Source organism: Bombina bombina, chromosome 3 (genome assembly GCF_027579735.1).
Source record: "Bombina bombina isolate aBomBom1 chromosome 3, aBomBom1.pri, whole genome shotgun sequence".
Taxonomy (NCBI): domain Eukaryota; kingdom Metazoa; phylum Chordata; class Amphibia; order Anura; family Bombinatoridae; genus Bombina; species Bombina bombina.
Genome location: NC_069501.1, coordinates 862,077,696 through 862,100,398, shown reverse-complemented (window position 1 = coordinate 862,100,398; position 22,703 = coordinate 862,077,696). Strand labels below are relative to the sequence as shown.

Genomic DNA, 22,703 nt, shown 5'->3' with positions numbered 1-22,703 from the left:
CACTACACATTATCATACAATCACCATCTCTATAAAACAAACCCAGTCACTACATATTGTCATACAGTCACCCTCTCCTCTACTAAACAAACACATGCACTACACATTGTCATACAATCACCATCTCTATAAAACAAACCCAGTCACTATACATTGTCATACAGTCACCATCTCTATAAAACAAACCCAGTCACTACATATTGTCATACAGTCACCCTCTACCCTACTAAACAAACACATGCACTACACATTATCATACAGTCACCATCTCTATAAAACAAACCCAGTCACTATACATTGTCATACAGTCACCCTCTACCCTATTAAACAAACACATGCACTACACATTATCATACAGTCACCATCTCTATAAAACAAACCCAGTCACTATACATTGTCATACAGTCACCATCTCTATAAAACAAACCCAGTCACTATACATTGTCATACAGTCACCATCTCCTGTATAAAACAAACCCAGTCACTACATATTGTCATACAGTCACCCTCTCCTGTATAAAACAAACACATGCACTACACATTATCATACAGTCACCATCTCTATAAAACAAACCCAGTCACTACATATTGTCATACAGTCACCCTCTCCTGTATAAAACAAACCCAGTCACTACATATTGTCATACAGTCACCCTCTCCTCTACTAAACAAACACATGCACTACACATTATCATACAGTCACCATCTCTATAAAACAAACCCAGTCACTATACATTGTCATACAGTCACCGTCTCCTCTATAAAACAAACTCACGCACTTACTTAAAGGCCAGTCACTACACATTGTCATACAGTCATCCTCTCCTCTATGAAAAATGTCACTGTCCCTTAGCACTAGCTGACAGTCACACACCTCCCCACACCTCACCCATCATCCCTACAAAACCAACTTCACACAGTTGTTTTTCTAATTATATTGTATAAAGAATAAACTGTTCACTTTAACAATCACTCATATATGAATTTGCAATGTGATATTCATATTAGAGTCAGATATGATTAATGTGTGCATGTAATACAAATAAAACATTAATAAAAACATGTCAGTTTTAAATATTTGCATTTAATCTATGAATACCAACCACACTTTGTAAACTTAATGCAGAGAAACTCAATAAACTGAGTTTTTATGCTTTGCTATTGCTGCTATATGCACTGTGTGGCAGGGGCACAGATACAGTATTTTTGTCCCTAGTATATTATAGTTATATGACTCATGAGTTGAGATAAAGTGGTCTCCTAAAAATATGCTTACAATGTCAGCATGTGCATGATTGCATGCAGAAATTTATAGTTTTGCTAAAAGAAGTAACACGCACTAGTATTCAGTCATGGCTAGATTGGAATAGATTAATTTACATTTGTGTAAAAAAAAATGAAAACGTATTTAGAGCAGATTATGACTTGCTCTGATAGCCACTGCCCATTCTTACCTTCTCACCTAGACAGTGCTAAGACAATACAGTGTGTGGTCTAACTAACCATAACCCCATCAGATGTCCAGTCTCTAGACTCCACAACAACAGATGGATCCTTGAACCTTCTGACTTCTGTTCTCAGTTCCTCCACAATCCACCTCACTTTCCCCACGATTACTGCACATGCTTAGTGCAGTGCGCACACGTGATGTGACATGACGTCACCAGTAGGCGGCCACTGCTTGTTGGGAGCAATCACTTCGAGGCTCAGTCATATCAGGACAGGAGACACACAGTCATATCGCACTGCTTGCAGACAGTCCAGGGACTACCAGAGATGAATGATGACTCATTATGAGCGGACGCTAAGCACATTCACTGACTGAGTCTGAGAGTGTCACTCATAAAGCGCTGGTATCATTGCGCTGCATACTTTGAGACTCAAATCACAGCGGTCATGGGCGTCTGCCTTGTTTGCCTAGTGGGAGCGCTTGCCCTGCCTAGCTCCATTTATTTTGGCAGCATAAAGCTTCAGCCTTAGAAATGGCAGAGATAGTGCTAAATAGTTACTTCAATGGTTGGCGGCACAACATTTATCTGTAACATCCCTAGGGAGAAGTGCATGGAAGGGTCACTGGGGAGTTACAGGCAGGTGGTAATGGCTGCTCTAGGAGTTCCTTCAAACTCAGACAGAACAGCAAAGTACTTCGTGCACAAGACCAATAAATATACTGTTAATATGGTGTTTCAGACATTTAATCACACAGCAACATACACAGTACACTGTAGTCATGTTTACACAGCCCCTTTGTAATCTGAGCCTGAGAAGTGACTTTATAAGCCAGCAATGTATGTGCAAATGTATTCTAGAAGGCTGTGATTTAAAGGAATATGAAACAGTGCTCCTTTACCAGTGTAACCACTGTCTATTATTAAATAAAGCATAAAAACAGTCCATTAGGGAGACTTCCGGTGGGAGGGCACAGAGTGTGGACGCAAAGGAAAAAGCTCCGCTGCTACCAACACTCAAACTCGAGCAACACTGCAAAAGTGCCACCTGAAAAAACTGATACCCCTTGGCAGAGGACAATACTACTGCCGGGATAATTCTCAGCAAGGAGTCAGTCATCAGACTCCCCCGCCGCAGAAGTCAATAGACAGAAGAAACCGGAGCGAGCCGCGACCGCACCCGCTAGCCTAACCTGTCGGAACCGGACGACAAACAACCCTCTAGCCTGAAACGGGTGGTCAGAATCGGACGACTACACACCCGGTAAGAGCCCTGGGCATACTATAAGACACTGAGAGATCTGAAGGCTAACGCCAGACTAACGGCGGGAACGCCGCCATCTTGACACCTTGCGCCTGACACCCAGAAATAGAGGCAAAGTAACAGTTAGAGCCGCAACTCGCCTGAAAGCAAAGAGAAGTTTAAATAGGCAGGAAAAGTCTGCGGAGAGCTGCCCGGACTCCCCCAAACTAAAGGGCATAAAATACTGAGAGCCCGATAGAGAAAGCCAAGTTAACGCCGGGAGAGCCACTATCTTGCCATTCTGCTGCGAGCATTTAGGAGTACAAAATAAAAAAAATAAAAACTCCCAAAGCCAAGGCCACAACTCCTTCGAGAGACAATCAAAGCCTAATTAAGCAGCAAATACCTAACGTGAACAGCATAGACCCACATACGCTATAAGGTACAAAAACAAAGGGTAACAAGTGCAGTTTCCTGGAGAAGGGAGATCACTAACAAAACTAACCGAGAAGAATCTTAATAGGGACAATCAAGAGACTATACCCATAAAACAATAATTAGCTCAGCGGGATAGCTCAAGACCTAATAATCCCTAGCAAGACTATACCCTCAATTGTGAACAGAACACTCTAACCATGCAGGGCTAGGAGGTCAGGCCCTGCTCCCCCCCAACCCACCCACCGCAAATGATCCTCTTAGATCTGATACCATTCAGTGATCAAATAAACTTTGAACAGAAGGTGCTTAGGTGTAGAGTACCACATTAAAAACTTGACTTACTGAGAAGCAACGGCAAACATACTTAAAGCTGCATGCAAAAATACTACAATTCCTTTAATAAGAAAACAGGAATAATGGCAGGAAGGCTTAAAAATACTGATAAGAAAAAAACTCAAGTAGAAACATCACAGCCCCACGTGGACACAGAAGACACGCTGCATGCTGGCCCTGTGGACCCCCACCCAATTGTCTCCCAAATATCTGCACTTTTCTTACCAAAAATTGAGCAATTACAAACAGGGATGGACTCATTAACAACTGAAGTTAAATCATTTAATGGGAGGCTAACGCAAGTAGAACAAAGGGTAGCAGAGAGAGAAACCCACCATAGAGAAGCTGAGACCAATATTCAAACACTGCAGCAGCAAAATGAAAGACTGTGGGCGAAAATTGACGACCTGGAGAACAGGTCAAGAAGAAACAACCTGCGAATAGTAGGAATTCCAGAATCCCTCCCAGGATCACAACTAATAGAATTTGCAGAAAACACACTGCCAAAGATGCTCCATATCCCGCAAGCATGCCTGCCATACACTGTAGAGAGAGCCCATAGGGTTGGAGACCAAAGGAAGATAGGCGAAAATAATCAACAATCAAGACAGATTATGGTCAAATATCTCAATTTCAAGGCAAAAGTAGCAATCCTACAAGCATACAGAAAAGCCTCGCAGTTGGAATTCGAAGGCAGGAAAATATACCTGTTTCAGGATTATTCTGCAGCAGTAGCAGCCAAAAGGAAAGAATTCACACCCTACTGTAAGCAGCTTATGGAACAAGGAAGACCAGCAGCCCTTCTGTATCCAGTGAGACTACGTCTACAAACAACCAATGGTCCCCTGTACTTCGACTCACCAAATCAACTCAGGCTACACTTACAGAGGGAAAGCAAACAAGAACTGTCACGAGATCGTGAAAATCGCCCTTCAAGCTCAGACAGATGAAAGCTGTTGCCAAGATCACAGAAGAAATGAACTTAATAATAATAAAGCAACTTGAAGACTAAGACAAGTGAACTTATATCCTTTACAATGTGGGGGGGGGGCACTTATTGATTCTCTGTTTTGTTTTGTTGTTTAGGTATTAAAGTGTTTTATTGCAAAGAATATTCCAGCTGTTGTTACTGTTGAGGAGAGATAAAGGAGTTGAACTGTTTTAGTAACGTACACTCGCTAGCTGTACGCTATAACAATAGACAGATTGAGCCGGCCTCGGGGCGCCACCCTAGGGGAAAAAAGGACAAACCTGGGAGACTGCACAAACGAGTAAGTACAACATACCTCATTATTCCCACTCAATTGTACCTAGCATATCACATCACACATCTGTGACTGAAACTGACAATAGACCAAAGTTAGGTGATCAAAACGCTAGGATGAGGATCACCACATGGAATGTGGGAGGAATAACCTCACCAATTAAAAGAAAAGCAATACTGAAACAGCTTAAAACCAAAAAAACTGACATTGCAATACTAGAAGAGACTCATCTATCACAAATAGAGCACCAAAAACTTAAACAGGGATGGGTGGGGGAAGTCCTGTACACCCCAAATGAGGGGAAAAGGACGAGAGGTGTGGCAATGTTGTTTCGTAAAGGGTTACAATACACTACTTTACAAATGGTGTCTGATACAGAGGGCAGATATCTGATAGCTAAGGTTCAACTGGAATCGCTCAGTGTGGTATTATGTGGGATATATGGCCCCCAGACAAGGAAAAGAGAATTCCTTAACCTCCTCCAAACTAAGCTCATTCACTTCTCAGACCTCCCCATCATAGCAGGAGGAGATTACAACATCGCTCCTTACACACCGGCGGATAGATTCCGTGATCCCAACAGTGTCACACAACACACGCACCAAGGGAAAGAATCTAAAAGAGAAACACTAATTATTAAACACTTTAGGAATACCCTAGCTCTACTAGATGTATGGAGGGAAAGAAACCCAGAAGCAAGAGACTATACATGCGCACACCCATCAAAGACTACACTATCCCGCATAGATTACTTTCTAGTATCGAAACAGCTATGTCCTAGAATTGGAGAGGTGAGAATAGACCCCATAACCATTTCGGATCATGCTCCAGTCACATTAGAGCTACGCACAAACACACCTCACAGGAAGGCATGTAGGTGGAAATTCCCCACACATCTGTACCATGACACAAACCTGAGAAGTAACCTGATAGGGGAATGGTTGGCATATAAAGACCTCAACGCCCAACACATGACTAACATTTCACTGTTCTGGGAGGCTGCAAAAGCGGTACTGAGGGGAGTAGTGACGGGGTATACAATTAAAATGACTACAACTTACAAACAAAAGGGAGAGCTGCTGCTATGCCAACTTTTGAATGCTAGAAACCAGTACCTGAGATACCCGACAGAACATAATAGAATAAAGTACAAAGACACTAAGCAACTCAGAGACACAAACCTCATTCAGACATCAGTGAGGGCCCAGGATCGCATTCAGGCGAAATTCTATCGCTATGGGAATCGCACGGGGAAACTACTGGCGAGGGTTACCAAGTTAGATAGAAAACCAAACTACATAACAGCTCTTAGAGAAAAGGGTAGATTAATAACGCAGGAGAAAGACATACATGAAGCATTTATAAACTATTACTCTAACCTATACAGTGCCCAAGCAATACCCAATGACCAGAAACTAAACTTCTGGAAAGACATAAATCTCCCGAAGGTGGCTGAAGAACAGCTCCAAAAACTCAATGCCCCAATCAGCTCACAGGAAGTTATTAAATCTATCGAATCATTACCCTTAGAAAAGACCCCTGGCCCTGACGGACTACCAGGGGAATTTTATAAAATGATCAAAGGGGAAACAGCGGAGACGCTCACATTGCTCTTCAATGCAATTAGGGAGGGAAGAGCTGGCCTATCTAGCAGATTTTCGGAAGCGAACGTGACAGTAATACCCAAACTGGGCAGAGACCCCCTACTGACATCCTCATACCGACCAATATCCCTTCTTAACTCTGACTACAAACTGTTCACGAAAATACTGGCCAACAGACTGACAGAAATCTTACCCTCACTGATACACGACGACCAGACGGGATTTGTAAAGGGCAGATCATCGGTGAAAAATATGAGAAAGTTACAATCCATACTAACTTACTATTGGGGACTAAAGAAACAAGACCGAGAGAAGCCTGCCTAATACTTGTGGATGCTGAAAAAGCGTTCGACAAGATATTATGGGACCATCTATTTACCACATTGGAAAAATTTGACATAAGGGGTGACTTTATGACAGCCATACACGCCATTTACACTGATCCTAGAGCAGCGATCCTAGTTAACGGTACTCCTTCTAAGGTATTCTCCCTTAAGCGAGGCACGAGGCAGGGCTGCCCCCTGTCGCCGCTCCTCTTTGACCTTGCGTTAGAGCCACTAGCAGTTAAACTTAGAAGAGATATGGAGGGACTGACTATAGGTAAAGAAACAATGCATATCTCACTTTTTGCAGATGACATGATTCTATACATGAAAGAACCTAGAAATAACATCCCCAATATTATGCGCATTATCACTGAATTCGGACAAATATCGGGATACTGTATCAACAAAGAAAAATCAGAGCTACTTTGGCTACACAATAAAAACCCTGCTGTACCGCTTCAGGACAACTTCAAAATCATTACTACTACATTCAAGTACTTGGGTATCACTTTGGCTAGAGATCCCAGACAGTGGTATGACTTGAATTTCAAGCCCTTAATTAAAGGTCTAAGACGTACATTGGTGACCTGGTCAGCACTAACACTAACACTGTCGGGAAGAGTAGGATTAATTAAAATGATTCTGTTTCCCAAATTGCTTTACACCATTCAAATGTTACCAGAACTCATACACAAACAAGATCTCCTCACGCTGAATAGAGACATCCTTCAATTCTTATGGAGAGGGAAAAAACACAGAATAAGCTTCACAAAAATGACCTGTACACCAGAGATGGGAGGGTTTGGACTTCCAAACATAGAGCATTATAATTGGGCTGCCCTAGCTAAATACGCAATGGATTGGCTTTTAGATAGAAGCACCTTCACTAATCCTAAATTAGAGGGAGAACTTATCACCCCGTGGTCCCTGAAAATGCTCCCACACATGACCCGTGCACAAATTGAAGGGGCAGTGGGCAATACCACCCTCTTCCTACACCCTCTGTTGGCGTGGAGGAAGATATGCAAGGCTCTTGGACTCTCAAACAGACACACTACGTACCTTCCACTAAGGGGTAACCCAGATTTCCAGGCGGGTTTTACCACCAAACCATTCAAACAATGGGAAGACTGGGGACTAACTACCATAAGACAGATGTTATCAGCAGATCAGAGAACAGTTAGACCATTTGTCGAGATACAGACTTTAACTTACCCAACCAACATCATTTTGCTTTCCTACAGAGTAGACACTATATACAAGGCCTCTTGAGAGCGGGGGACTACAGACTACTGACATTGCACAGAGGGGGGATGACCTCAATCTCACACACCTACAAGGCTCTTCAGAACAAGCCCAACACAACCACAAGAGATCACCTCCAAAATAAATGGAACACACTACATGGACAACCGACCCCAGATCAAATTATTGAACAAAGTGTAATGAAAGTGAGGAAAGCCTCATTGTCTAACGAGATCAGGGAATCACACACAAAATTACTACACAATACATACATAACACCTAGACAGTTTCACAAGTGGAGTCCTGAAACCTCAGGGTTATGCCCAAAATGTTCACACCCTAACCCTAACATTACACACATGATATGGCAATGCCCGCGACTCAAGAAATTCTGGGGAATGACGCAGAGATGGGTGGAGAAACTTACAGGGGAAAAATTCGAATTGACAACGACTATGCTGATCCTACTGCACTCACAGTCAGATCCACAGAAACACGTTAAATTCACCCATAAAGTAATACTATTGGCTAGAAAACTTATTCTCAAACAATGGATGGCACCCGATCCACCAACTCTGACACAGCTCAAAATAACTGTACAAAGACAAATGACATATGAACAGATTGACACACAAGGGGACGTAACAATGCGGACCCAACACTTTCTGAATAAATGGGAACCCCTGATTTGCAGCTTAGACCTCCCACACCAGAGACAAATAATATACCCATTTAAAGACTCAGTGTTTGTCCTTGAAGCCCAACTTAGGGGACAGTGGAATATCTTTAACTAACATACCCGTATTTGACTAATTGACTCAGATAAGATGGAGAGTTCTGACCCTGGGGGGGCGCCTCGGGGAGAGTAAAAGAAGAGTAGAACTTTGGAAATAGTGGGAAAGGGATGTGATGAAAATGCAAAATGTTAGACTTTGATGCCAATAACATGAAACAAAGACTTACCTCCATGGCAAAGACATTGATTGACAAAAGGATAACCCATTGCCACATTACTAAGACTTTTGAGTAGCTTGCAGCAAATCGCAATGTGGCATAAGACTTTTTGCTCCTTAATCGATGGGCAGCGAAGGAAAGAGATAATGTGATAAATAGCATGTGGGGTAAAGCACATATAGGCTTAGATAGGTTACTAATGGTATTTGAGGGGATGGAGGAAGTGGAAAGAGGGTGGAAGTAAACTGTTGAAATATATAGAAAATGCCAGGACGGTTGTAGTGACAAATCTGTATTGAACATTGTAAAAATCTAACTGTTTAAGATGCTTGTTATTGTGACTAGTGCTGGAAATAAATAAAAGATTTAAAAAAAAAAAAAAAAAAACAGTCCATTAGAGAGGGAGTCCCCAATAGGTCACCTCCACATCTCAAATACTAAGCAGTCAATCCTATAGGTATTCTTCTTCAGGAATGTAACTGTAGCCTGTGAGAGTTGGTATTAGTCAATTTATCACAATGAGATATTGTTAAAGCCTACAGTGACTGTGCTCTTCAGTTTTTAACTTTAGAGACAAAAATAACTTGTAAAAATGACTCCAGGACATCTTACAAAGTGAAGTAGATATTGTAAATCTACTAAAGCAAAACTTTATTTTCACTAAAAAAAGTTTTATAGTATTTTTTTATACACTTCCATTATACCTTAGATTCTTCCACATCAAAACTCCATCTCCTCTTTCACTACTAAAAACCTTTTTCCTTTCAAACCCCCAAACATCTTGATAATTTTGCCAAGAACTTGTGGTGACAGATCCTAACTGCTATAGGGCACCAATAGAACAGATGCGTTTGAGGGAGCACTATTTATAGTCATCTGTGGTGAAAAGCATCCTAGATCAGAGTCACCCTCGTAACTTCATGCATACAGCAACATTTTGTAGTGCATATGTATAGCATCAGAGCAGGTTTTATATCAGCTTAAAAAATTAAATTGTGCTTACCTGATAATTTTCTTTTGTTCAGATGGAAAGAGTCCACAGCTGCATTCATTACTTTTGGGAAATTCAGAACCTGGCCACCAGGAGGAGGCAAAAAGACACCCCAGCTTAAATACCTCCCCCACTTCCCTCATTCCCCAGTCATTCTGCCGAGGGAACAAGGAACAGTAGAAGAAATATCAGGGTGAAACTGTGCCAGAACAACAAAAATAACAGACGCCCCACAGAAAAATTACGGGCGGGGAGCTGTGGACTCTTTCCATCTGAAGAAAAGAAAATTATCAGGTAAGCATAATTTAAGTTTTTATTCATAAATGGAAAGAGTCCACAGCTGCATTCATTGTTTTTGCGAAAACAATACCCAAACTATAGAGGACACTGAATGCAAAAACGGGAGGGTAGAAGAGGCAGCCCATTCTGAGGGCACCAGGCCTGAAAACCCCAACCCAACAAAATCCTGCTTGGTCCGAAGCCGAGAACAAGTTTGAAAAAAGGAAAAGGCCCAAGGACACTGACCCGCAGATAGTCCACAAGCCTTGCTAGAGACCACAGAAACTAGGCTCGACTGAGTCAACAGCCTCCAAGAGACACCGTCGCCCAGCAGTCGGTCTCCAAACGACACACCCCTTACTAAAGAAAGGGAACAAATTACTGTATGCTTCCACAAGAAAAGACACGGTGAAAACATGATTGTACTTGTAAAGCGCAGCTAATCCCCCATAAGGGACTCAAGGCACTGCTTATTTTATCAACCTCGAAAGGAGGAAAGGCTGAGTAGACCTCTCCGGGGATTGAACTTGCAACCCTCGGTTTGCTACAGTGCAGAGTAGCCACAGTGCATTAGTATGCTGAGCTAGATAAGCAGAAGGACCTCCACAAAAAAAAAAAAAAAAAAAAAAAACTAAAAAGGGTACAAACACAAGGCAAAAAAAACAGAGAAATCGGGTCAGGCTAACAGAGACCCAACCAGTCTCATAGAAACAAGGGGAGGCAACGCCTAAACCCCAGAAAAACAGAAACTACGGGATGAGGCCAGGAATCTGAAGCAGAGAGAGGATCATCCCCTAACACAGTGCGACAGCACTCTAGAAGCAACTGAAGACGAAGGTCCCCAAGTCACAAAATACTGAAATATTCAGAAACGAAACCTCATACAGCAAGTTCAGATAGTTCAGACGAACAACACCTGAAGGAAAAACACTGCACGCTGCAGTCATCTAAAAATACCTCCAAAACTTAAATACTTGCAGGGCAAGTAGAAAACAGCATAAGATAGGATCCTTCAGATTGCTAAGTATCCACTAACCAGGGGATAACATTGCAGGCTAAGCATCGACAGTCCTTCCAACAAATCTTAAACATGGAGAAAGAATAAACCTCAAAGAGGCTTACCGTACCTCAAATGCTCCGAGGACGAAATAGCAGAGCACTAGATCTCAGATCCTGCTCCAACACCGGACCAGGACAGACATGTCTGATAGACAGGGGGGCAGAAAGACCCCAACCACAAGCCCCCAGGTAATGGAAAGAAAAAAGGGGGGACTCACCCACCCCAACAGAGCTCGAATGCCAACCCAATCTGCTCCTCCAAAATAAGGCACTCTCAAGGAGAACCCTCTAGGACCTGGAACAGAGAAAAGTGCAATAGATCCATAGGAAGATCTGTCATAACTCTCTTAAACAGTCTCTACATAGAGAGATCAATTTCCAACAGGTGGAACAGAGCCCACAGAGCAGCAGATGCTGCCCCTTACAGAAATAAGCCACCTGATCCAACCTCCTACACACAGGGCAGGACAATGACCCTCCAGAGAGAGGAATCCCCAGCTCATAAGGAAGATAAACTATCCCCTCAAAAGGGAAGGAGAGAAAAAATCCCCATGAAGAGGAACACACTCCTTCCGAAGGACAAGTCAGGCCCTAAAGTTTATAACCAGTACCCGAAGGTGGATGTGAACTCTGGCCTTCCTGCTTGCAAGCCCAATGAGCTAGCCAATATGTCGCAACATAGGCTCCCTGAAAAAACTGTCGTCCCGAACCAGTCCACAGGATCACAAGTCTCCAGATATCTAAGAAGGATCCAAGACAATCGTCCTAGAATGAACGACACCCCCAGGGAACACAAGATACCCTGTCTGAAGCAATCAGACCTCACAGGGGATGATAACCGGGGAACCCGGAGAACAGGTACAGAACTCACTCGTAATTCCCAGCCCAAATGGAAGAGAACACCCTTAGTTGGAGGTCAACACTGCCCCAGCAAGGTGCTAGGCCACGACAAAGTCACGCAATTTCTGTAGAGCCCAAAGGCAGCACAAAGGGAAATGAGAACAAGAACAGAGTCACCCGAAAAAGAGTAGAAAAGACAGAAAAGAAAGGCTAGTCTCCATAATCCTTTCAGATTCACGTTCCAGAGGACCACACCCAAGGGAGAAGAATGCAAAGCATCCCAAACTCAAGCAGAAAAACATCCCTTAAGCAAAAAGCTTGGAAAAAGAGACAACACCTCTTATCGCACCCCCTAATATGGAGACAACTAAATCCCGAAGGAAGACAGACCCTCACAGCCTTTACTTCCTAATTAAGTGGCCAAAGCCACCAGAAAAACCGGATGAAGTCCAGAAAGTCTCTATCCAAAGGAAGAGAGCCTCTAAAAGCAACAAGTCCTAAAAGGACACTTCCAAAGAGACCAAGAAAGGCAAAACTGTAAGAACAGCAGTATGAAGGTAACCTAAATACTCCAAGCCTCCAACCCACAACGGGAGAGAACTCTCTAGTTCCCGGAAAAATGTAGCCGGGGATCTCAACGGAGTCCCGGCCCACTAGATTGAAAGGCGAATGAGGACTGAACCAATCCCCCATGCCCCTAAGCAACCACGGACCATCAAGTCCTCTCAGGATGCTAGTTAAAGCTTGTAAAATAACAAATAAACACACATCATATTGTGATCACTAGGCACCCCCCAACGGACCAGCCGGACATAAAAAGGCGCCACGTGTCTGAACAAGGCCTCAAAGACAGAAGAAGGATTTGCACCTAGTCAGGACCAGCCTGAAACCAAGGGCCCCAGCACTGTCAAGGCCACATAGAGACTCCCCTGAGATGGATGGATAAAGAACAGTCAGACAGAACATAAGACTAGTACGTCCTCAAAGAAAACAATGCGACCACAAAATCGCGAGTATCAATTCCAGAAACGAAGGTTCCCTAAGGAAACATCACGCCACAACATGAGTTTTAGACCAAATAAAAATCATCCTCACCGGATTAAAATAAGATAAGGCAACCCGTAGGTTATCGCCCAGGAAGAACAGACAGCCCAACAGGGGTCAGAGACATCCAAGCTCAGAACTGGAAAATGATAGACAAATAAAGACTATAAGAAGATCACTTCATCCCCTTATGTCTATGCAAGCAAGCCAGCCGAAGATTAAGACTGAGAATCCCCAGACCCATTAAGAGTGGGATCCTCCAGCAACGTCAAAACGTGCGTCAGTAAAACACGAAGGTGTGCCAGTCTATAATGAAATGTGCAACATACCTCCGCTGGGACAAAAGAAAACACTGGCCCCGAAGGTTCACCGCCTGAGGCCTCAGGGGAAGTCGCTCCCCCTGAGGGCTGAACTGGACCAGGCGATCCCACGCCTGACGAGCCCCGGTTAACGGAACACTGACAATATCATAAGCACACTCCTGGGAGGTGCAGATGCGCCAGCGCCAAAGATATGGCCATGCGGAACCGTGTCGTAACCTCCAGTGGTAACAGGCCACACTCCATAGAAGGATAAGTAGCGTTTAGGTTACCTGCATCCGTAGTAAGAGTTGGTGGTAGGGAACTTGCCTTATGGGAAATAGAATCCCGAGAGGCGGATAGCTCAGTGGGCACCTAATTCCCCGATCCCAAGGAACAGAGCACTCTAAAACGGCATTCGGAACATAACTGATGAGCATGTATCAACCGGGCCAATTCATATTCTTCACAAGAAGTAGAGTTTGAATTAGAGACATCCGTCTCCAAAAAAATCAGAATCCTCTATAACTGGGACAATGAATAAAAAAAATGGACTTTACACCCCCAATGGCTGGGGCACTTACCTCCTCAAGGGAACCAGACACAAGCGGACAAGGATTTCTCAGTCGCTACATGGTCAGGAATGCGGAAATGGAGAGCCATGCAAAAGCGCGCCCGACCGTAAAGGCAGCGTCACTAGACATAGGCCGTTATGTTCCAAAATAGTCATGAGCCGAAGCAACACTACACAGTAGCAGACAGAATCACATAAACATGAATCCCCCTCAGGAGCTATTAACCCTTCATTCCAAGATAGAAAAAGGAGCCTCACTGAGACCCTATGTTAAAGTTACCCCCGAAAGGTTGTAGCCCCTCATGGATAAACAGTTGTAATTACAATACATCCATGATGAAAGTAAAATGAAACAATCTTACCGGAATCTATGCCGTGGAACAGGAACACGGCCCTTCAAGTGTGACAGATGGTAGCGTCACTTCTGCCATGGACTTGAGAGAAAAAAGCAGGCAGCGAAACTCGTCAACGCTGATTGCTTGTGGAACGGTTAATATGAGTCGGGATAGTTTCGCGGAAAGACTCTCCCTGCATCTCCGGACTCTAACTTTCACCCATGCGCTCAGTGAGAGGCTGACAGGACTACTTAAAACTCCAGTCTCATGCCGAAGAGTACTACCCTACATAAGAGATTATTGAAAACTACTGACACTTCTCTGCCAACCTCCTGGGACAAAAGGCAAAGAATGACTGAGGGGTGGTATTTAAGCCTTTGGCTGGGGTGTCTTTGCCTCCTCCTGGCGGCCAGGTTCTGAATTTCCCAAAAGTAATTAATGCAGCTGTGGACTCTTTCCATTTATGAAAAAAACTATTAACTAAAACTCAAACACCAAATTTATTAGAGTCCATCACACCCATTTTACTTTATACATTGTGCTTCTTTAAAACCCCAAACAGAGGCTGAACTGCATGTACTATACATAGAAATTAGGTGGTTTATCTGATCCTGCCACGTGCTAGCGTGATGCTTAAATTTGTGCAGGAGCACATTCACATCTGGCTCTGAAAAACCACAACAATGGAGATGGATACACATACTCACAAAACTTCTTAAGGATATCATCCGCTGAGTATAAAAGTATAAAAACAGAATTTATGCTTACCTGATAAATTACTTTCTCTTACGGTGTATCCAGTCCACGGTTTCATCCTTACTTGTGGGATATTCTTAATCCCTACAGGAAGTGGCAAAGAAAGCACACAGCAAAGCTGTCCATATAGCTCCCCTCAGGCTCCGCCCCCCCAGTCATTCGACCGACGGTTAGGAGAAAAAGGAGAACCATAGGGTGCAGTGGTGACTGTAGTTATCTTAAAAATTAAATTTGAACCTGACCGAATTATCAGGGCGGGCCGTGGACTGGATACACCGTAAGAGAAAGTAATTTATCAGGTAAGCATAAATTCTGTTTTCTCTTACTTGGTGTATCCAGTCCACGGTTTCATCCTTACTTGTGGGATACCAATACCAAAGCTTTAGGACACGGATGAAGGGAGGGAACAAGTCAGGTAACCTAAACGGAAGGCACCACTGCTTGCAAAACCTTTCTCCCAAAAATAGCCTCCGAAGAAGCAAAAGTATTGAATTTGTAAAATTTGGCAAATGTATGCAGTGAAGACCAAGTCGCTGCCTTACAAATCTGTTCAACAGAAGCCTCATTCTTGAAAGCCCATGTAGAAGCCACAGCTCTGGTGGAATGAGCTGTAATTCGTTCAGGAGGCTGCTGTCCAGCAGTCTCATAAGCCAATCGGATGATGCTTTTCAGCCAGAAGGAAAGAGAGGTAGCAGTCGCTTTCTGACCTCTCCTCTTACCAGAATAGACAACAAACAAGGATGATGTTTGTCTGAAATCTTTAGTTGCTTTTAAATAGAATTTCAAAGCACGAACCACGTCAAGATTGTGTAAAAGTCGTTCCTTCTTAGAAACTGGATTAGGACACAGAGAAGGAACAATGATTTCCTGGTTAATATTCTTATTAGAAACCACTTTTGGAAGGAAACCAGGTTTGGTGCGCAAAACAACCGTATCTGCATGGAACACCAGATAGGGTGAATTACACTGCAAAGCAGACAATTCAGAAACTCTTCGATCAGAAGAAATGGCTACTAAAAACAAAACTTTCAAAGATAATAACTTAATATCTATGGAATGCAAAAGGTTCAAACGGAACCCCTTGAAGAACTGAAAGAACTAAATTTTGACTCCATGGAGGAGCCACAGGCTTGTAAACAGGCTTGATTCTAACTAGGGCCTGTGCAAACACCTGAACGTCTGGTACAGCTGCCAGACGCTTATGTAACAGGATAGACAGAGCAGATATCTGTCCCTTTAAGGAACTAGCTGACAGACCTTTCTCCAATCCTTCTTGGAGAAAAGACAATATCCTTGGAATCCTAACCGTACTCCACGAGTAACCCTTGGATTCACACCAACAAAGATATTTTCGCCATATCTTATGGTAAATTTTCCTGGTGACAGGCTTTCTGGCCTGTATCAGAGTATCTATAACTGATTCAGAGAAACCACGCTTAGCTAGGATTAAGCGTTCAATCTCCAAGCAGTCAGTTGCAGAGAAACTAGATTTGGATGCTTGAAAGGACCTTGAATTAGAAGATCCTGCCTCGATGGCAGTTTCCATGGTGGGACCGATGACATGTCCACTAGGTCTGCATACCAAGTCCTGCGTGGCCACGCAAGTGCTATCAAAATTACCGAAGCCTTCTCCTGTTTGATTCTGGCTACTAGCCGAGGGAGAAGAGGAAACGTTGGAAAGACATAAGCAAGACTGAATGACCAAGGCGCTATTAATGCATCTATCAATGCCGCCTTGGGATCCCTGGATCTGGATCCGTAAAGGGGAAGTTTGGTGTTCTGACGGGACGCCATCAGATCCAATTCTGGGATGCCCCATAGCTGGGTCAGCTGAGCAAAAACCTCTGGGTGGAGTTCCCACTCCCCCGGATGGAAAGTCTGACGACTCAGAAAATCCGCCTCCCAGTTGTCTACCCCTGGGATGTGAATTGCAGATAGATGGCAGGAGTGATCCTCCGCCCATTTGATGAACTTGGATACTTCCTTCATCGCTAGGGAACTCTTTGTTCCTCCCTGATGATTGATGTACGCTACAGTCGTGATGTTGTCCGACTGAAATCTGATGAATTTGGCCTCCGCCAGTTGAGGCCACGCCTGGAGCGTATTGAATATCGCTCTCAGTTCCAAAATGTTTATCGGGAGAAGAGATTCTTCCCGAGACCATAGACCCTGAGCTTTCAGGGAGTCCCAGACAGCACCCCAGCCTAATAGACTGGCATTGATCGTGACAATGATCCACTCCGGTCTGCGGAAACTCATTCCCCGAGACAGGTGATCCTGAGACAACCACCAGAGAAGAGGGTCTCTGGTTTTCTGGTCCATTTGTATTTGAGGAGACAAATCTGCATAATCCCCATTCCACTGTTTGAGCATGCACAGTTGCAGTGGTCTGAGATGAATTCGGGCAAAGGGGACTACGTCCATTGCCGCAACCATTAAACCGATTACCTCCATGCACTGAGCCACAGAAGGCCGAGGAATGGAATGAAGAACTTGGCAAGTATTCAACAGTTTTGACTTCCTGACCTCTGTCAGAAAGATTTTCATTTCTACCGAGTCTATTAGTGTTCCCAGGAAGGAAACCCTTGTGAGCGGGGACAGAGAACTCTTTTCTACGTTCACCTTCCACCCGTGAGACCTTAGAAAGGCCAGGACAATGTCCGTATGCGCCTTGGCTCTGTGAAAAGACGACGCCTGTATTAAGATGTCGTCTAGGTAAGGTGCTACTGCAATGCCCCACGGTCTTAGTACCGCCAGAAGGGACCCTAACACCTTTGTGAAAATTTTGGGAGCGGTGGCCAACCCGAAAGGAAGGGCCACGAACTGGTAATGTTTGTCCAGAAAGGCGAACCTTAGGAACTGATGGTGATCTTTGTGGATAGGAATATGTAGGTACGCATCCTTTAGATCCACGGTAGTCATATATTGACCTTCCTGGATCATCGGCAAGATTGTCCGAATGGTTTCCATCTTGAAAGACGGAACTCTGAGGAATTTGTTTAGAATTTTTAGATCCAGGATTGGCCTGAAAGTTCCTTCCTTTTTGGGAACTACAAACAGGTTTGAGTAAAAGCCCAGTCCTTGTTCTGCAATTGGAACTGGGTGTATCACTCCCATTTTTAGAAGATCTTCTACACAGCGTAAGAACGCCTGTTTCTTTGTTTGGTCTGAAGACAAACGAGAAATGTGGAACCTTCCCCTTGCGGGAGAATCCTTGAATTCTAGAAGGTACCCCTGAGCAACTATTTCTAAAGCCCAGGGATCTGGAACATCTCTTGCCCAAGCCTGAGCAAAGAGAGAAAGTCTGCCCCCTACTAGATCCGATCCCGGATCGGGGGCTACCCCTTCATGCTGTCTTGGTAGCAGGAGCAGGCTTCTTGGCCTGTTTATCCTTATTCCAGCCCTGCAAGGGTTTCCAGGTTGCTTTGGGCTGTGAAGCTTTATCTTGCTTTGCGGCAGCAGAGGTTGCAGCAGGTCCGCTCCTGAAGTTGCGAAAGGATCGAAAATTAGCCTTGTTTTTGGCCTTAAACGGCCTATCTTGTGGAAGGGCATGGCCCTTTCCCCCAGTGATATCCGAAATAATTTCTTTCAGCTCTGGGCCGAATAGGGTTTTCCCCTTGAAAGGAATATTTAACAGTTTCGTTTTGGACGACACATCCGCCGACTACGATTTGAGCCAAAGCGCTCTTCGCGCCATGATGGCAAAACCTGAGTTTTTCGCCGCTAACTTAGCTAATTGGAAAGCGGCATCAGTGATAAAAGAATTAGCCAGCTTTAAAGCATGAATTCTATCCATGACCTCGTCGTATGAAGTCTCCCTCTGGAGCGACTCCTCCAGAGCCTCAAACCAAAATGCCGCTGCAGTAGTTACCGGAATAATGCAGGCAATTGGTTGAAGCAGAAAACCTTGCTGAACAAAAATTTTCTACAGCAATCCTTCCAACTTTTTATCCATAGGATCTTTGAAAGCACAACTGTCCTCTATTGGTATAGTTTTACGCTTAGCAAGTGTTGAAACAGCTCCCTCTACCTTAGGGACTGTATGCCACGCGTCCCGCCTGGGGTCGTTTATGGGGAACATTTTCTTAAACATAGGGGGGGGAACAAAGGGTACACCTGGTCTCTCCCACTCCCTAGTCACAATATCCGCCACCCTCTTTGGGATCGGAAATGCCTCAGTGTATACAGGGACCTCTAAAAACCTGTCCATTTTACACAATTTTTCTGGGACCACCATGGGGTCACAATCATCCAGCGTAGCTAAAACCTCCTTAAGCAGGACGCGGAGGTGTTCCAGCTTGAATTTAAACGCTAAAGAATCTGACTCTGCCCGCTGAGAAACTTTTCCTGTGTCAGAAATTTCTCCTTCAGACAGACCGTCCCTCACTGCTAATTCTGAGTGTTGTGAGGGTACTACAGATAACTCATCCAAAGCTTCTGATTGCTCATCCTCTGTATTTAAAACTGAGCTATCGCGCTTTTTTGGAAAAACTGGCAGTTTGGATAAAAATGCTGCAAGAGAATTATCCATTACTGCTGCTAATTGTTGTAAGGTAATAGGGGCCAATGCGCTAGAGGTACTAGGCATCGCTTGCGTGGGTGTAACTGGTGTCGACACATGGGGAGAGGAAGAAGGACTATCCTCATTACGTTCCGTTAAAGAATCATCTTGGGCTACATTTTTAAGTGTCACTGCATGGTCTTTAAAATGCTTAGATGTTTTAGCACACTTTAAAACACAAATGCAATGGGGGTACCGCCATGGCTTTTAAACATAAAGAACAAGGTCTATCTGAAGACTCAGACATGTTTGACAGACTTAGACAGCACTACAATACAGTAAAATTCACTTTTTGAAAAAAAGTTACTGTGCCTTTAAATAATAAAAAGCACACACTTTTTTACCAAATCACCAAAAAACATCCAATCTTTATGAAATTTTCACCACATGATCCCAATGCTTTGAAATGATTGCACACAAATTTTCAAATTAATTAACCCCTAATTGCCCAAACCGGAGCCAATTGAAGTAAACTACCGGTTTAACACACTACAGCACGGTGCCACAGTCTTTGCTGTGGCCCTACCTTCCTTTTGGGTTATTTGTAGAAGAATATAAGCCTCCCTGAAGTCCTCCTGCACTCTCAGGACTCTACACGTGAAGCTGCATGAAGCTGCCTTGCAAAAAAACTGCGCAACTGAGGCGCAAAAATGAGGCCCCCTCCCTCTTCATTCCGGAGTTATGGGGCCTTCCTGAGTCAGATTAGGTGTCTTACAATATGACAGGCGTAATAAAAACCCCAAAAGTGTTCCCAACGTCTAAAACACTTGAATATAAGATTACCCTAATAAAGTAATCGATTTAGCCCATCACAGTGTCTACCAGTATTTAAGCCCTTAACTGAAGCCATCCTTCTATACTGCGTCTCAGAAAATGGCTTACCTTCCCACATGGGGATTTCTATCAGTCTTCTAGCATTACCGGGTCTTGTTAGAAAAAATTACTGAGCATACCTTAAGCCAGTGTTTTTCAACCAGTGTGCCGTGGCACACTAGTGTGCCGTGAGAGATCCTCAGGTGTGCCACGGCAGACTGACATATTTTTTAAACTTTGATTGTTTTTTACTCCCAGTGCAGGGGTAGTTTGTAGGAGGCATGGCATAACAGCACAATACATACAGTATGTGTGTGTTTGTGTGTATGTGTATATATATATATATATATATATGCTGTATTAGGCTACAATGTGTGATTTTTTTTACATTTTGGGATGGTGGTGTGCCACAGGATTTTTTAATGTAAAAAAGTGTGCCACGGCAAAAAAAGGTTAAAAATCACTGCCTTAAGCAGTTAAGCCTGCAAACTGTTCCCCCCAACTGAAGTTCTCCGGTACTCAACAGTCCTGTGTGGGAACAGCAGTGGATTTTAGTTACAACATGCTAAAATCTTTTTCCTCTCAGCAGAAATCTTCATCACTTTCTGCCTCAGAGTAAATAGTACAAACCGGCACTATTTTAAAATAACAAACTCTTGATTGAAGAAATAAAAACTACAAATCTAACACCACATACTCTTTACCCTCCCGTGGAGATGCTACTTGTTAGAGCGGCAAAGAGAATGACTGGGGGGGCGGAGCCTGAGGGGAGCTATATGGACAGCTTTGCTGTGTGCTCTCTTTGCCACTTCCTGTAGGGATTGAGAATATCCCACAAGTAAGGATGAAACCGTGGACTGGATACACCAAGTAAGAGAAAAGAAAATGTTCTAATTTATTATATGCGATGATACAATAATAAAATGTTAAAAGCATAGGTTTAACCACTGCAAAGTGGTTAAACACCAAGTTAATGTCAACTCCAGATAAGCAATGAACCACTGGAAGCTACCTAAACACATATGGTAAGCCAACAACCAGAGGCATATGTGTTTAGCCCCCAAACATCAGCTAGCTCCTAGTACTGTATTACTGCACCAACACTACCTAGGTATGCTTTTCAACAAAGGATACCAAGAAAACAAAAAGTAAATTTGATTACAGAACTAAATTAAAAAGCCTCTTAAGTGCATGCTCATCTGAACCATGAAAGTTTAATCTTGACTTAAATGTCCCTTTAAACAGCAAAATTCTGCAAAATTGACTAAGAAAAGAGCAGTAACATGTATTAAACATATATTTCTAATGCAGGGCTTAATTGTTCATGTCCGTGGGGGGGGAGAGGGGCTAACAGACCTCTTGTTATTTTACTGCCCCCTCCTATTTATAACATATTGAGTACTGCCGTAATTACACAAGAGTCAGTATTTCAAACAGATGGCTGGTAATATACAATATAATAGACAAACATCTGGGTTAATATTCCTTGTGTGTTGCCTTGATGAGAACGGAGTGGATGACAACATTTTAGTGCAGCTCCATTTGTGGTTCATATGGTTGGGGGCTAAAGCATGGATGCTTAGGAAGCCTTGAGTGTAGATTAGGTTTACTATTATGTCCTGAGTCCTTCCAGATCAGATGCAGGAATGTGATGCATAGGAGCCGGCCCATTTTTGGTTGAGAACCTGGGTTATGCTTGCTTATTGGTGGGTAAATGTAAGCCTCCAATAAGCAAGCGCTATCCACAGTGCTGAACCTGGCTGCTAAGATTTACATTCCTGCTTTTAAAAAAGATAGCAAGAGAACAAAGAAAAATTGATAATATGAGTAAATTAGAAAGTTGCTTAAAATTTCATGTCCTATCTGAATCATGAAAAAAAAAATAATTTGGGTTCAGTGTCCCTTTAATGTGATGATATTATTAATTCTACTATTGTATTTTTGAAGCTGCAGTATTTTAATTTTCCAAAACCCACCTGGCAGATTTACTGTACTATAGTTTAGATTTGTCACTAGGGAATAACATATTGTATAACAATTATATATATTACTTAAAAATACTATTTTCATTCATAAAAAAAAAAATGATTATATGTCTTACCTGCTGGAACATTTGAACTGTAGGAGAATATGCCCTTATTGACAAGGCAAACTTCAGCAAGCTAATTTGGAGATCTGACAGAAACTGCCCAGCTTTCTTTAAAATCAAGCTATAGTAAGACGACTCAGACCCTAAAACAAAAAGCATAGAAATGACAGAACTTTCTGAAAAGGTATAGTTTTTTATTATTATTAT

The 22,703-nt window shown here is 43.2% G+C and overlaps 1 protein-coding gene across 1 annotated transcript in view; it reads right to left on the bottom strand.

Annotated features, from left to right (window-relative positions):
- UGGT2 (UDP-glucose glycoprotein glucosyltransferase 2) overlaps positions 1–22,703 on the bottom strand; it is a 991,813-nt gene that overhangs the window by 941,060 nt on the left and 28,050 nt on the right. The window contains exon 3 of the mRNA XM_053707835.1: positions 22,509–22,639. Coding sequence (XP_053563810.1) covers positions 22,509–22,639 — 131 coding nt within the window. The remainder of the gene's footprint in view (positions 1–22,508; positions 22,640–22,703) is intronic.